The sequence below is a fragment of the Eumetopias jubatus genome, unplaced genomic scaffold (genome assembly GCF_037043125.1).
Source record: "Eumetopias jubatus isolate StellerSeaLion01/CBP00866 unplaced genomic scaffold, mEumJub1_p1.0 scaffold_13, whole genome shotgun sequence".
In the NCBI taxonomy this organism is placed as follows: domain Eukaryota; kingdom Metazoa; phylum Chordata; class Mammalia; order Carnivora; family Otariidae; genus Eumetopias; species Eumetopias jubatus.
In genome coordinates, this window is record NW_028274819.1 from 55,868,845 (window position 1) to 55,884,811 (window position 15,967).

Consider the following 15,967-nt stretch of genomic DNA (forward strand, 5'->3'; position numbering starts at 1 on the left):
ATTGTATATAGTTTTCAAAATTCATTAAATGGAACACTTAATGAATGAAATGAAATTGACAGGAATGAAATTTACTGTCAATTATGTAAATGTAAATTATACCTCAATAAGTCTGACTTAAAAAAAAAAGTATATAGAAAAGCCCTAAAGCTGAGGTTGAAGTACAGGAAATATGCATAAATAAAGATGCACAGTGTTTTACATTATAAAGTAGAAATTAATAACAAACAATATTAGGTTTTTTTTTCAATTCCCTTTATAAAACATTTGAAAAATATAATTGAATGTTAAAAATACAATATTTGAAAGATACCTGAATTCTCTTTATGAAGCAGTTTCTTTTTTTAAAGACATGCAAATTACAAAAAGAAATTCATGGGTGTGAGTTGTACTGTAGTAGAATATCAACTCTCTTACTGTTAAGTTTTTCCTGAGAATTACGTAAAAGTTCCTTGATGTTTGGGAGAGGGGACATTTAAATCATTAATTCTATGTAACTATGAATATAATTTTACAGAAACCACAAATGAAACTTACTATCTTTATAAAATATGACATTTCTACTTAATGAACATCTTAGGCTGTATTTGATGTTATTTTATTGTTGACTTGCACTTTGCTAAGGATCTATAGCTTCTGGTACTATTTAGGGGTAAGTTAACAGTATCGTTTTCAAAAGTTATATATTATTTATATATTATAAAAAACAAAATACCTCAATTTTGATTTGAGTGTTTTCAGGCATTGAAATAGTTTTGACTAAGTGATTTTTTTTTAAAGGAGCTGTTTAGCTTTCAGGGTTATCTTTACTTTGATTAAATGAAAAACAAAGCTATTTTTCAACCAAACAGGAAATTTAGACAAAACTCTAGTATTCTTAGATATGCCTTGGCTACTTTGGGGAAAGGTGGAAGGGGAGGAGAATGGGATCAGTAAAGTGGATATGGGAATTTAAACTGAACCTGTAATTTATTTTAAAGAAATAAATAAAAGGAGATCTGATTCAAATTCAGTAAAATATTGTAACAAAATAGGAGATGTTTATCATTCTCTGTATTTTTAAAAAGGAGAGGTCAATTTGTTAAAAAGGCTCATTACTTCTTTCTGTTGGAAGGCTCTATAATCATCCTAATGTAAAACTTTGTTATCCATAATTCTAGAATAGTCTCCAGGATCACATCTCCAACCCATCTCATCCTAATTACATACTGCCAGACTAATCAGCCAAGAACCAACAATAGAGTCCAATTCCGGTTACATCAAATATAAATGTCAGGAAGGGTGGGAATCGGATCCCAAAGGCCAGAGATCGAAATCTTTTCAGATTTAAATACTCTCCATTTCTCTGAGCCCGAGTTTGTATATAGAGTTAAAAAATGGGAATAACTACCTCAAACAATCCTTGCAGGATTAAAAGAGATTTTTTTTTTTTTACATGAAAGCATCTATTAACACATCTGGCAAATGATCACTCAATAAACAAGAGATTTCCTTTTTCCTTTACATAATCTTTTTAGAATTTTTAAGAAAATTTATTGATTTGAGAGAGAGAGGGTGAACGAGGGCAGGCGCAGGGAGGGTCATTGGGAGAGGGAGAAGCACACTCTCCGCTGAGCAGCGAGCCCCACCCTGGGATCTAGTCCTGGGCCAAATGCAGACACCTCCAGGCACCCCTCCTTTATGTAATCTTTACTGCCACAGCAGTCCAACACATGTGCTACACTTGAGCTAAAAAAAAAAACAACAACAACAAACTTCATTATTCTTGCATGCTACCCGTTCAGTTTCATTTCCCTGAACAGTTTCATTTTCCACTTTATTCTTCTATTTCTCCCACCTTAAATTTTCTGTCCCCACATTCATCATCTATTTCTACCCTATTTATCCTTCAAGACCTAGCTAAAATTCTACTGCTTATGTAGTCTTCCTGACTTTGAATTTCTATGGCTCTTAAAAAGCAGCATCAGAGAGTTGACCATTAATTATTCTTTATTTGTATCTTGTTTTTTTTCCAGTAGGCTCCACACCCAGCATGGAGCCCAATGCAGACCTTGAACTCAAGACCCAGAGATAAGACTTGAGCTGAGATGAAGAGTCAGATGCTTAACCAACTGAGCCACCCAGGTGCCCTCTTTATTTGTGTTTTAAATATTATTATTAATTTTGAACTATATCCATACAATTTCCTACTTTAAAAAAAATACTAATAATACAGATAAAGCTAAACACGTCTTTGACTATTACCCTCAGTCCCAGGCCCCTTCTGTAGGGGGAGCCAGTAATGTTGTGATGCATCCTTCCAGACCTTTACTGGCATCTACATATGTATAGATATGTAGTTTTGCTCTCTCTCTTTTTATTTTATATATCTGGTATCAAATTGCACACAATGTTCTATAACTTGATTATTCACTTAATATATCTTAAAGATCCTTTCAATACATATAGATCTATATTTGTTTTGTTCTGTATATTAAGATATACAGCATGATGGTTTAATTTATGTATACAATCGGCCCTTGAACACCACAGGTTTGAACAGAGCAGGTCCACTTATATGCAGATTTTTTCAGTAAAGTCAGTATAGAATTATGAATGTATTTTCTCTTATGATTTTCTTAAAAACATTTTCTTTTGTCTAGCTTACATTATTATAAGAATACATTTTATAATACATATACAAAATATGTGTTAATCAACTGTTTATGTTATCGGTAAGGCTTCTGGTCAAAAATAGGGTATTATTAAGTTTTTTGGAAGTCAAAAGTTACACGAAGATTTTTGACTGCTTGGGGTATTGGCACCCCAACCTTCATGCTATTCAAGGTATTGTGAAATGATTGGCGGCTGTTGGTGGCGTTGCGGCTAAGCTCGTATGCGGCGGCGGTGTAGGCAGCGGCTGCAGCGAGAGAGTTTGGCGCGATGTCTCACACCATTTTGCTGGTACAGCCTACCAAGAGGCCAGAAGGCAGAACTTATGCTGACTATGAATCTGTGAATGAATGCATGGAAGGTATTTGTAAAATGTATGAAGAACATCTGAAGAGAATGAATCCCAACAGTCCCTCTATCACATATGATATCAGTCAGTTGTTTGATTTTATTGACGATCTGGCAGACCTCAGCTGCCTTGTTTACCGAGCTGACACCCAGACATACCAGCCCTATAACAAAGACTGGATTAAAGAGAAGATCTACGTGCTCCTTCGTCGGCAGGCCCAACAGGCCGGGAAATAGCTGAGTTAGAAGCAGTGGGGGCTGGGGGTGGGCTTGGAACACAGGTGTGTACAGCGTGCTGCAGTGGCGGCTCTGTATTATAGTAATCCTGTCTCCATCTTGGTGTACTCTAGCCAGGATGGAAGGTATTAGATGAAATGTGAGGATCTTGTTCAATCTGAAACCCCCATTGCCCCCTTCCCCTCCCTTTTTTTTTTTACTTAAACATTTTTATGATAATTTAGATGGAAGTTGTTTGTCAGTTAATCTTGGTTCCAGTCCTTCAAACTGTTCATATCTACTTTATAACATTCGCTGTACTAACCCTTCAGGTTGGGGTGGGGGGGTAGTGACAGTTTAGTTACATGCTCAAGATAAAGTCTTAGTGAAAAATGAATAAATGTTCTTTAGTTAAAAAAAAGAAAATGATTGGCACAATAGGTTTAGTTAACATCCATCATCTTATATAGATACAACAAAGGGAAAAAAATTTCTCTGTATGAGAAATTTCTTTTTTTAAAGATTTTAGAGAGAGAGAGAGTAGGGGGAGGGGCAGAGGGAGAGGGAGTGGAAAGAATCTAAGCAGATTCCCCACTGAGCATGGAGCCCAAGGGAGGGCTCAATCTCACGACCTCGAGATCATGACCTGAGCCGAAACCAAGAGTCGGATGCTCAACCAACTGAGCCACCCAGGTGCCTCTAGAATCTACTTTCTTAACAACTTTTCCAATATGTCATACAGCAGTATAAACTATAATTATATTGTCTATTACATCCCTAGTACTTACTTATCTTATAACCAGAAGTTTATACCCTTTGACCACCTTCCTCTAATTCTGCATACACAACCCCCATCTGGTAACCACAAATCTGATCTATGAGTTTGGTGTGTTTTTTGGTCTTTTGGTTTTTTTTAGATTCCACATGTAAGGAAGATCATATAGTCTTTGTCTTTCTTGTCTGTCTTTTTTCCCCTTAGCATAATGCCTTCAAGTTCCATCTATGTTGTCACAAATGGTAGTGTGTTCTCATTTTTTATGGCTGAATAATATTCCATGGTGTATATATACCATAACTTCTTTATCCATTCATCCCTGATCTAGTGTATTCAACTGTTGCAGTGTTCCAATTTGTTTATCCTTTCCCCTTTGGTGGGCATTTAGGTTTTTTCTAAATTTTACCTGTATAAATAATGAAACATTTCAGAGGAAAAATGACGAGAAAAATGTGAAGCAGAAACCATAAAATAAGACCATTGTTTAAAGAGATCTTCTGATTAGCTGAAAGTTAAAAGGCCTATGTATCTGAGAAGCATAGGATTTTTCATTTACATTATAATTTTAATATTCTTTTGGGCATTTGATACGACCATGTCATAGTTTTGTTTGGTAAGATCCAGTGCTCATGGGCGCCTGGATAGCTCAGATGGTTAAGCGTCTGCCTTCAGCTCAGGTCATGATCCCAGGGTCCTGGGATCAGGTCCCGCATCAGGCTCCCTGCTCAGAGGGGATCCTGCTTCTCCCTCTGCCTCTCTCTCTCTCTCTCTCTCATGAATAAATAAAATCTTAAAAAAAAAAAAAGATCCAGTGCTCACTAAATTATCTGGTGTAAAGGATCCCAGGCAGGATTAGATATAGTACCTACTTGTCTATATTCTTTTCCACCAGAAAAATATTCTTTTCTCCATTAACTCCCAACACCAGAGGGCAGCAGCCTTAGTACTAGCTGGCAATAGAAATTGACGAATGAAAAAATATTTTACTAAAATCTGCACTAAATTACTAATCAACCTTTCATTTTGGGGAAAATATATCTATGAAAAACAAACAGACACATGAAATATGTAAAAACAATTAAACAAGCAAATCATGCTGTCTCTCCAAGAGGATGAAAGAAGTCTAATTTAGATAATCCAGGGAGGGACTATGAAAATCTGAAATGGTGAAATATTATACTTATATTCTTTGGTTAGTTCAATATATCTTACAAGTAAAATCTGAAAGGACCAAATGAAGACAAATTCCTTTTCATTAGGTTCTCTAGGCTCTCTCAGATTTTTTAAATAGGAGGAAAGAAAGAGGGAAAATAATTCTTGATCAAAGATATATCCACGTAGGCTTTCTAATGATCCTGTAGAAAGCGTGAAGGAACTAAACAAAAATCCTTTATGAAAGAAAAGATAGGGCAAAGAGAACCCCCAAATAAAAAGCAGAAGCTAGTCTACCTATTTTGAAAATTTCAGGTGGGAAAGCAGGATGTGCTTTCAAATATGAATCCTTTCCCTTTGAAGTACATATATATTCTTTAAACTCATAGACTTTACTTTTTTTAAACATTTTTTTTTTATTAAGTAAACTCTACCCCCCAATGTGGGGATGAAACTCATGACCCCGAGATCAAGAGTCACACGCTACTGACTGAGCCAGCCAGGCATCCTCACTCTAGACTTGACTTTTTACAACAGTTTTAGGTTACAGAAAATTGAGCAGATAGTACAAGGAGTTCCCTTCAGTTTCCCCTGTTGTGAACATCTTCTATTAGTATGATACATTTGTTGTAATTGATCCAATATTGATCCAATACTACAAACTGAAGTCCATAGTTTACATATGGGTTTTGACAAATACATAATGTATTACACATTACAGTATCATATAAGAATAGCTTTACTGCTCTAAAAATCCTTTGTGCTCCATCTACTCCCTCCTTTTCCCTGGTAATTTTTTTTTTTATTGTCTCTATAGTTTTACCTTTTTCAGAATGACATATAGTTGGAGTCTCAGTATGTAGCTTTTTCAGAATGGCTTCTTTCATTAAGTAGTAAGTAAAGTTTCTTAACTGTGTTTTTGTGGCTTGATGGCTTACTTTTTTGTGGCTTGATAACTCATTTTTTTTAAAAATCAATAAATAATATTCTACTGTATGGATGTACCAAAGTTTGTTTACCCATTCACCTACTGAAGGACATCTTGGTTGCTTCCAGTTTTAGTACATTTTTAATTTGAAAAAAATAATAGTTTCAGTTGAAGATGAAAGACTCAAATGCTTATCTCCTCTTCTTCCTGAGAATTTTTAAAATGACAGTAAAGGTATAAAAGGACTAAACCCATAATGCAAAAAGAACTGGGGAAGGGGTCAATGGGTACTGAGGAGTAGATGAAATTTCAACATATTTCCGAAAGACAGAAAGTAGCATGAAACAAAGCACAGTAAGCCAAAACCCTATTTATGCCACTAACATCTACATTTTGTTCCAGCAATCATCCCACTTCTGGGTATATAACTAAAAGAATTGAAAGCAGGGTCTTGATGAGATATTTGCACATCTATGTTCACAGCAGCACTATTCACAACAGCCAAAGGGTGGATGCAACCCAAATGTCCACTGATGGATGAATGGATAAAAAAATATGGTATACCCTATTATTCAGCCTTATAAATGGAAATCCCGTCACAGGCTACAACATGATAAACCTTAAAGACATTATGCTAAGTGAAATAAACCAGTCACAAAAAGACAAATACTGTATGATTCTCTTTTATATCTCTTTATATGAAGTATCTAAAGTAGTCAAGGGTGCCTGGCTCAGTTGTTAAGCATCTGCCTTCGGCTCAGGTCATGATCCCAGGGTCCTGGAATTGAGCCCCGCCTCGTGCTCCCTGCTCAGCGGGAAGCTGGCTTCTCCCTCTCCCACCCACCCTGCTTGGGTTCCCTCTCTTGCTGTGTCTCTCTCTGTCAAATAAATAAATAAAATCTTAAAAATAAATAAATAAATAAAGTAGTCAAATTCATAGAAACAGTAGAATGGTGGTTATCAGGGACGGGGGGAGGGACAAAAGGGGACTTACGTAATGGGTGGGTTTCAGACTTGCAAGATGAGAAAGTTCTAGAGATCCATTTCACAACAATGTGAATATAATTAACACTACTGAGCCGTACACTTAAAAATGGTTAATATGGTGGGGCGCCTGGGTGGCTCAGTCGTTAAGTGTCTGCCTTCGGCTCAGGTCATGATCCCAGGGTACAGGGATCAAGCCCCACATCCCTGCTCAGTGAGAAGCCTGCTTCTCCCTCTCCCACTCCCCCTGCTTGTGTTCCCTCTCTCTCTGTCAAATAAATAAATAAAATCTTTTAAAAAATGGTTAAGATGGTAATTTCATGTTATGTGTTTTTTCACCACAATAGAAAAATAATTAAATCTTGTGTTTTGTCTTCAGGTTGATCCTCAAAATTGAACATAATGTAAACACAAGGTTAAGATCATCTAAATATTGTTCACTGTGAATCCCTGTAGTGGGTGCCCACCTATGTCTCCTTAAGGTATTGAGATCAAAAGGAATTGCTTCTTAAGCTCTATCAATTCATTGTTCAAAATCATGCCATGTTTTCATTTGCTTCATGTTCAAACCATAACTTGCTTACTCAGAGCTTCCTTCCTTCCCTCCTTCCCTCCCTCTTCCCCTCCCTTCTCCTCTGCTATCCATGGATAACTGCTTTTCTTTTTTTAATGTTGCCAGAAAAGCATACCCTTCACCGTATCACTAACATCTTCCAGCTTTTTATTATTTATGGCATAGACACATTCCTTGAAGCCCAATGTGGATCTAGGGACTATAGTCATCTGGTATTTCTTTACATTGGAGTAATTCATCCATGTCAGTGCCAGTGTCCTCTTAAACAAAACGGGCAATTGGGAGCTCTGGATTTGTGAGTTGGGCTTATTGTTCTGTAGACTTTGTTAGCACTAAGTACATTATTTAAACTTTTAAAAAAATAACTAAAACATAACCTTTGAAATTTAGGAGAGGTAGAGAATCGTGTGAGCTCTGAGTTTTTATAGCATGTATTCGACAAATAATACGTAAGTCAAGGACTACTGGTACTAGCATATTATTTAGTCTTTTGATGGTAACCATGAGAATAACTAAAAACAAACAGCTAAAAATGGCTTCTAAGGAGCAAATCAAAAACGAGAAGTGGTTAGGAACATTGTTTTCTATTATGTTCCCTTTTGTACTTTTTTATCATAAGCATGTATTTCTTTGAAATAAAAATGCATTGAAGATGAAATGGTGGAAACTGAGGGGGGAATGTAAGAAGTTTGGAAATAAAAAGAAAAAATGAGTTTTATTTCTAAGAAGTAAAATGAATTCAAACCCTTATTTATATGTTAAATTTCTCAGAGGGAGAATGTTGTTGCCAGGGAGACCAAAGCAACTGTTGATCTGCAAATTCAGCTCTGTAAAAAAATTCCATGACATTTATTCTGCAATTACATCCTACTCGGGTTTTACAAAAGCCAATAAAATGGATTTAATGAAGTCCTTGAACCTGGTGTATGTCACTAACATTTACTAAATATTCAGGTTATAGAGTATAGTGCAGTCATAACTGAACCTACCTGATAAGGTCAGGTAACCTCGAGTCTAGTCCTAACTCTACTGCTTAAAAGTCATACATCCTTGAGTAAGTCATTTACCGTTCTGAAACTAAGTTTATTTACTTGTAAAAATGGGGATAACGACTACCTAGTTTGCCTACCATTCAGGGTTGTTGTGAGTATCAAATGAGATTTAGATCATTTTACAAAGTTTGAAACATTACACAAATAAATTCAACTAGTAAGTACTAATATTTCCCCAAATTAATAAAGCCATATGTATTCTGTACTCTTCATTGATTAAAGACCAAATTAATTAGAAAAATGTGAACCAAAAAAAGTAATATAAACTAGTATTGTAAAAATTGGACTGAACTAGGTGGCAGGCTCTACCACAACTTCTTTAGGCCTCTATACAATGAAATTACACTAGACCGCCTTTGTAGAGGTGCTTCTTGGATATATTTTCCATCACACAATGATGATTTAAAAGGGAATTCGTTCACCCCTAGTTTTCTGGGCTATATTTTGCTTGAAAAAGTTTCACTGCTAGATATCTGAAAATCACTGGCTTAAAGTCTTTTATTTCTATTTTCAGGCATTTCATAACCCTAACCTAACCTAACTCATCTTTAGCTTTACATTCTATCCTTTGTCAATAGAGACCTACATTTTGAGACCAGAGTGCTCTACTTAGTATTTCTCAAAATGCCATGGCCAATCTCTGCCTGCACATTTTGTCAATATAGAGCTGTCGCTGCTCTAGCTGGCTGAACAGCACTGCCCTGTGTCCTGTCCCACTCCCCACCCACACATTTACACACCCAAACTTGAGCAGTACTCAGTATCTTGGTTACATCTGCTTTCAAAAAGTTAAAATTTACAGTAGATCAGAAACAGGTGAGAGTTGTCATGTTAAAGAGAATCTGGCTTCTAGGCCAGTCAAGACTTGTCTATAATGTGATAGAATGTATGAAAACATTGAAAGAAAGTAGGAAGAAAGTGGGAGCCTTAGTTAGCCCTAGAGCATAGAAGGGAAAGAGCAGTTTAGAAGAGTCATCTGTGCATTACCTGGAGGAGAAACACCTTGAACCTCGGACTTGTTGGGTTCCAGTGGTAGGATAGTCCCATCATAGAAATGGATGCATTTACTTATTACAGGCCAATGCTGTTAAACATTTAAGCATGTATCTGAATCCCTGTGATCTGATTTCATGATCACTAAAAATCTCCTGATTCTTTGACTTCCCTGATGATGCATCTAGAAAATACCCCGACAGGAGACAAATCCACTTATATTACACCTGTACAATAAATTAATAAAATTGCATTCTGAATTCAGACATCAGTTTGTTTCTTGAGTAGGGTGACTCCATCCTGAGACAAAACAGACTAACAAAGTCTGAAGGCATAAAAACTGAGGGTCAGATAGGGAACTATAGTAAATTTACCAACAGAATGCCACCCCAAAGAAACTATGTGGGATATTCCAGACTGCCCCAATAAAAACCCTGTCTTGTTGCATTATTTTCTTTTTAACACGTACATACACCTTTATTATTCAAGGCCACTAAACACATACTGAATGTGTTTATGTGGTCATTCAATGACCACATACTGAATGTGTCTATGACCTGGTCTCTACATACCTTTCCAATAATTTCTCTCTCTGTACCCAAAGCTACAGCAGAAACAAATGTTCTAAGTACATAAAGTTTCTATCTCTCTTGGAATATCTCCTCTCTATGTTGGGAAGTCTAAATTTTAACTAATTCTGAAAGTTTAGCACAAATAATACTTTTTTTTCATGAAGACTTTTCTAAATCCACCACCCTACTAAGGCTAAAACCAGCAATTTTGGTGATCTAGGCAGAGTCACTGAGAATCAGCCACATTTGATAGGTTCCTTTTTTTCACTACATAGATATTAATCAGGTATTAAACTCAGTTTCTCTTCTAAAAGACTATATTTGTTGTCAGCATGTAATGTAATAAATGCTGTAAGTTTGATCTATTATTTTATCTATTTTCAAGCAAAATAATACCTAATACCTGAGACCTTCGCTCAGGTCTGCACTCTAAATTTCAGTGCCCTGGGATATAGCCTAGGTTACCCACACTATCAATCTATAGTAAATACACCTTTGTTTACCAATTAAAAGCATTATTTCCCATTATGAGAGGGATCAATTATTTTTATTAAATAATTATTTAATATTTATTCCTTGATTCAGGGCACTTATTACTTGCTCCCTTTGTGAGCTTTTGTTTCATTTTCCCTTCTATGTTCTCTGAAGACATACTTCCTATCTATCTCATTTTTGTATTTTCCACAAGTTTTTAGCTAGTATTTTATATAGAGAGGGCACTCTAAATATAATTTAAGAATTTCTCTTCCATTTTCAGTGAAGGCTCCCCTCAGTCTTTTATATGTATCCCATGTTATAAAGTCTTCCTTGATCATCCCAGTCCACAGGTCACTCCTTACTTTTGAATTCCTATAAGGACTGCCTATAAAACGTTTAATTGCCACCAATACTGTCTTAGTGTTACCTTTTTGTGTTTATATGCATAGTTTTTTTAATAGTTCCATACATCCCAATATCTAGGCACAGCATAGACAATTAATAAATATTAATTCATTCAACCAATCTTTTAAAAAAAAATCAATGAAGGACTCATTAGGAAAAGTATAGTCAAAACTTGCACCTAAAAAGAACAAAAGATCTCATCCATGGCAATGAAAACAAATTCCTACTGTTGGGATCAAAAGCTTTGACATACATAGTAGTTACTAGTAAATTAAATTGTGTTGGAATTCTACAAGTATTTTCCCAAATTGCATGAATCTTCCTTTCTCTTCAGGGACACATAAGTGTCCAACAACATTCATTTCCTGAAAATACCAATGAAAGCAGATGGCTTTAAGCAAAAACAATTAACCATATTAAACAGATAAGGTTATCATTCATTTGTAATTTGGTCAGGTTTCCATGCTGAAGACATTTATATAGTCAGTTTGTAGTACATTTGATTTTATTGTATGCTAAGCTGACCTCTGACAAATGGCTTTAAAGTTATTTGCTTTTTATATATCCTTATGGTAATTAATGGGATATCACAAATTCTGCACACTTGACTTATATCTAGGGATGCCTGGGTGGCTCAGTGGGTTAAGCGTCTGCCTTCGGCTCAGGTCATGATCCCAGGGTCCTGGGATGAGTCCCGCATTGCATCGGGCTCCTTGCTCAGTGGGGAGCCTGCTTCTCCCTCCACCTACCCCTCCCCCTGCTCATGCTCTCTCTCTCTCTCTGACAAATAAATAAAATCTTAAAAAATATATATATCTATATGGTCAAATAAATAAAATCTTAAAAAAAATATATATCTATATGGTCAAATCCTATAATAAGGGAGTTATTTCTTTAATTTGATATTTGAATCAGAACACTCTAGAGTCTTCCCACTCCAAGTGTGGTCCACAGACCTGCAGCATCGGTATCACCTGGGAGCTCATTCTTGAGGCAGAATCTCATACCCTACCCCAGGCCTACTAAAGGTGAATCTCCATTTTAGAGCCCCAGGTGATCTGCAAGCACTTCACGGTTTGAGAAGCACTGGTTTAGACTCTAGAGGAAGTAGAGAATATCCAAGATGCATATGACCAAGTAACAGTAGCTAACTTATTGTAATTACTTATTTGTTGGTCTTATCTGCTAACTGAAGACTTGTTGAGGGCAGAACCCCTTCTATTTCCTCACCACTAGTATTCATTCCTAACAGGCTCAGAAAACATTACCCAATGCTCAATAAATATTTTTTGCTAAATGCATTAATGACCGAGCAAAGTGAAAATAAGACTTTTTCAGAAAGTGAATCCTTTAGGAAATTCTTTTGTACATGATTTCACATACTGCCATACTAATTCCTTAATTCACTATTATTAATTCCATTTTAAATACGTTGCCTTCTCTACTTCAACAAATGCACTTGACAAAGCAAAAGCTTAGATCATCTTCCTCTGTTGGAGCCACCAGCGGCCTCTTCTACAAGTGAGAGCTGCATTTTAACTCTGGCTTTCACAGATCCATCCCATATGCCTGCACATAATGAAATCACCCCAACGACTTGGAGGGGGTGGCAGGAGTAGAGGAGGAAAAGAAATGGGTAAAGCAAAAACACTTCCGTATCAGGAACATCAAATGAAACCATGAAAACATGATTCTTTGAACAGGATACTTCCAGAAAATAACTCTCGGAAAGGGAAATATAGAGGTAAGAGAACTCTTACCTTTCTCAAGAGCAAAAGGTGATTAACTAGAGAATACCAGGGAGTGATAAAAGACCAACGACTACCTAGCGACGGAAGGTGGAAACACACCAGACCAGAAGTAAAGCGGAGAGCGGTTAGAGACATCTAAAAAAGGGTACCAAAAACGACTTTCAGGTTTGCAGAGAAGGAAATCAAGGGAGAATAAAGGAAATTGCTCTATGAAGGGTTTAACTTACGATGATGATAATAATAATAATTATTATTTTTTGAGAAAGACAACGCGCACTTGAAGGGCGGGGGGTGGGTGAGAAAGGGAGACTGCAATCCCGCGCACTGCAAAAGGAAGAGACTACTGGCAGCCCGGCTCAGACGGTCCCCGGGGGTAAGCCCAAGCATAGGTGGGTGGCAACGCCCGGCTCCGCTAGTCCCCGCCCGGTGGCTTGAGCCATCTCCTCTGCAGCCTGCCGAGCACCGGGTGGGGACGGGAAAAGGCGGATTGCTTGTGGGAGGGCGTACGGGAGGACAGGGCGGATGCCAGGCTGACCAGGTACCCACCTTATCCCAACGGAGCCACTGCCCGATGGCCGTGTCTAGCTGAGGATCCCCGGTGTGGTAAGGGGTGTGGAGCAGGTTGGAGTTCAGGTCCCCCTCTGCATTTTCAGCCATGGCAGCCAGACTGGGGTGTGAGGGCCTGGGGGGTCAGCGAAGACACTGGTTTGGGGGGGCTGAGATGCGCTCACCAGGGTTCTGACGCCCCCTCCTCACTGAAGGGCATCGGAGACCGACCAACCGCAGGGTGTCTGGGCTGGCTCCTGCTGCAGCTTTGGGGAAGCAGGAGAGAGGGGGGATGCGGCCGCCCGCTCCCACCAAACCAGCTCCGAGTCTCTTTCTGTGCGAACGGACTGAGGCGGTCCCACAACGAGAGAACAACAACAGTCCCAGATGTCTGGGTCGTGGCTGCTGCCGCCGCCGCCGCCGCCGCCGCCCTACGCCCCGCCCCCCGCCCCGCAGGGCCCGCCCCTTCCCGCCCCTGCCGATTTAAGTCGCTGGGGCGTGAGGCACGAGCGCAGAGCGCGCTCTCGGCGCCTCCGCAGTGGTACGGGCTGGGATTCGTTAGGGCGGTGAGGGGTCGGGTTATTTTTTTTATAATTTCCACTTGCCATGCGTCTTATCCTTGTTACAGTCCCCACACACTCCCACGCGTCTCCTTTTCTCAATCAGCTGCCATGGCCACCACCAACACCCCGCTTCAGCGGTCGCTCCGCGGATCCCCGGCGCGCGCCTTAGGACCCCCTTCTAGCTCCCGTTTCAGCTCGGGGCACGCGCTTGGCGGGAGGGTGCAAGGGACTGTTTCCGCACGGCTTCACGGGAATTGTAGTTCTTTTCTTTCTCCGAGACCTGTGGAGACTGCTGCAAAGACTACAACACCCAGCAGCTCCGCGCCCTCCCTTTCCTCAAAGAAAAAAGATCTGCCTCTAGGCTGTTCCCTACGGACACGCCCTGTCCCTACTTTGCTGCGCAATGTGGCCCTGAAATTAAATTAATTTAAACCTGGTCTTATGCAGTAAGGGGACCACTGGTATCCATTTAATGCTTTACAGTTTACGAATCGTGTTCTATCGCTTCAACCATCTTGTGTGGTAGGTGGGCGTGATCTATCCCTATTTTACAAACAACAGAGGGAAGTGCCCCAGAGTGTGAAGGGACTTTTTCAAAAGGCAGAATTCCTAAGTGATGGAACCAGGGTGCCAACCTCGTTTCAGATCTGGTCTGCTGGCAGTTCTTTTTGCTGCTACAGTGGAGGAGGAGAGAGAACAAGGTGACAGAAAAAATAAACAAGGAAGTTAATGAGGAAAAATGGGTCAGCATTTAACCATAACACAAGCAACAATGTACAAGCGTCAAAAGTGGGTTACAAAGAGAAATGGCAGTAGGCAAACGGAGGAAAAGAGATTATTGAAATAATCTTCAATTTCTTCTTTGGCCTCTCTCCTCTGGAACGCTCACCTTGCAAAGTCACACAACTTGAGGTCTGGGAGATGCCGAGGAAGGCTTACCTGTCAGACACTAGGGCTGCTGATTTTCTTGGTTTGGCCTTCTTAAAATAGCTCTGTGAATTTGGCGGAGTATCTTACAGCTCTTTCCCTAGTCAGCTTTTTTGTAAGGAGGGTGTAATAATATTTACAGCATGGCTATACAGTAACTTAATAAATGGCTTTAGAGTGCTTTCAGGTTCACAGATAAAAGACAATAAATTCAAAGTATTACTTTCCTTTAACAAGCCATTTACCATAATAAAATCCAAGCTACCAAAGTACAGAAGGATCGTAGTGCCAATTCCTGAAAAATAACGTGCCACATTTGGCATTTACAGTCTTTGCTAAGCAGTTGGGTGGTTTCCTTTATGGAATGAGCAGATTCTTTTAATCACACAAGGCCTGGGAAACAACCACGTGTCCTGAAAAGAAATTAATCGTTCACTATCATCACCATTATTGTCCTTAACAAATGTTAATTAAATATTTACTCTATGCCAAGTATTATGCTAGGAGCTGAGGCTATAAGAAAGTATATAACAAAACTGTTCATTTCAAAAAATAAAATGTGTCTGGGGAGACGGGATATATGTGAGAAAAGATAGCCCATGAGAAACAGAAAATGCTTGCTGCAGACAACTGTTAAAGAATTCAGAGTCTGAGGTGGTCAATGGAAGCAACAAGCAGCAGGAGCGACAAGCACTAGGCTTTGAGGGACAAAAAATAAGTAGAGAAAAAGGTGGAGGGCATTTCAAACCCATAAACCACTGGTTCTCAAATCTACCTAGGAGTTCATTTAAAATGTTTATTCCTGGTCACTGACCCAGAGATTCTGAATCAGTACATTGGGATAGGGCCTAGGTCCCTACATATTTAACAAGTATCTATTGATTGTGGCATAAGTGGCCATAACCTTGCTACACAGAGTAGGTCCTCTTATAAGGTCTCTGGAAAATACAAAATTTTAGGCCCCATCCCAATTCTACTGAGTCAGAATCTATGTTTTAACAAGATCCAATGATGATTTCTACACATATTAAATTCGATAAGCAGTGGTTTTA

General features: G+C 38.7%; 2 protein-coding genes across 9 annotated transcripts in view; one reads left to right on the forward strand and one right to left on the reverse strand.

The window, feature by feature from the left end:
- Positions 1-15,967, reverse strand: part of PGM2L1 (phosphoglucomutase 2 like 1) — a 102,072-nt gene that overhangs the window by 43,545 nt on the left and 42,560 nt on the right. The window contains exon 2 of one of the 8 annotated variants that reach the window (XM_028115995.2): positions 13,426-13,561. The exons of the other annotated variants lie outside the window; for them this stretch is intronic. Coding sequence (XP_027971796.1) covers positions 13,426-13,536 — 111 coding nt within the window. The 5' untranslated portion in view covers positions 13,537-13,561. The remainder of the gene's footprint in view (positions 1-13,425; positions 13,562-15,967) is intronic. 8 annotated transcript variants of the gene reach the window in all.
- Positions 2,844-3,636, forward strand: LOC114218744 (enhancer of rudimentary homolog). Its single transcript, XM_028116001.2, has one exon. It carries the CDS (start codon positions 2,923-2,925, stop codon positions 3,235-3,237), a length of 315 nt encoding a protein of 104 aa, XP_027971802.1. The 5' UTR covers positions 2,844-2,922; the 3' UTR covers positions 3,238-3,636.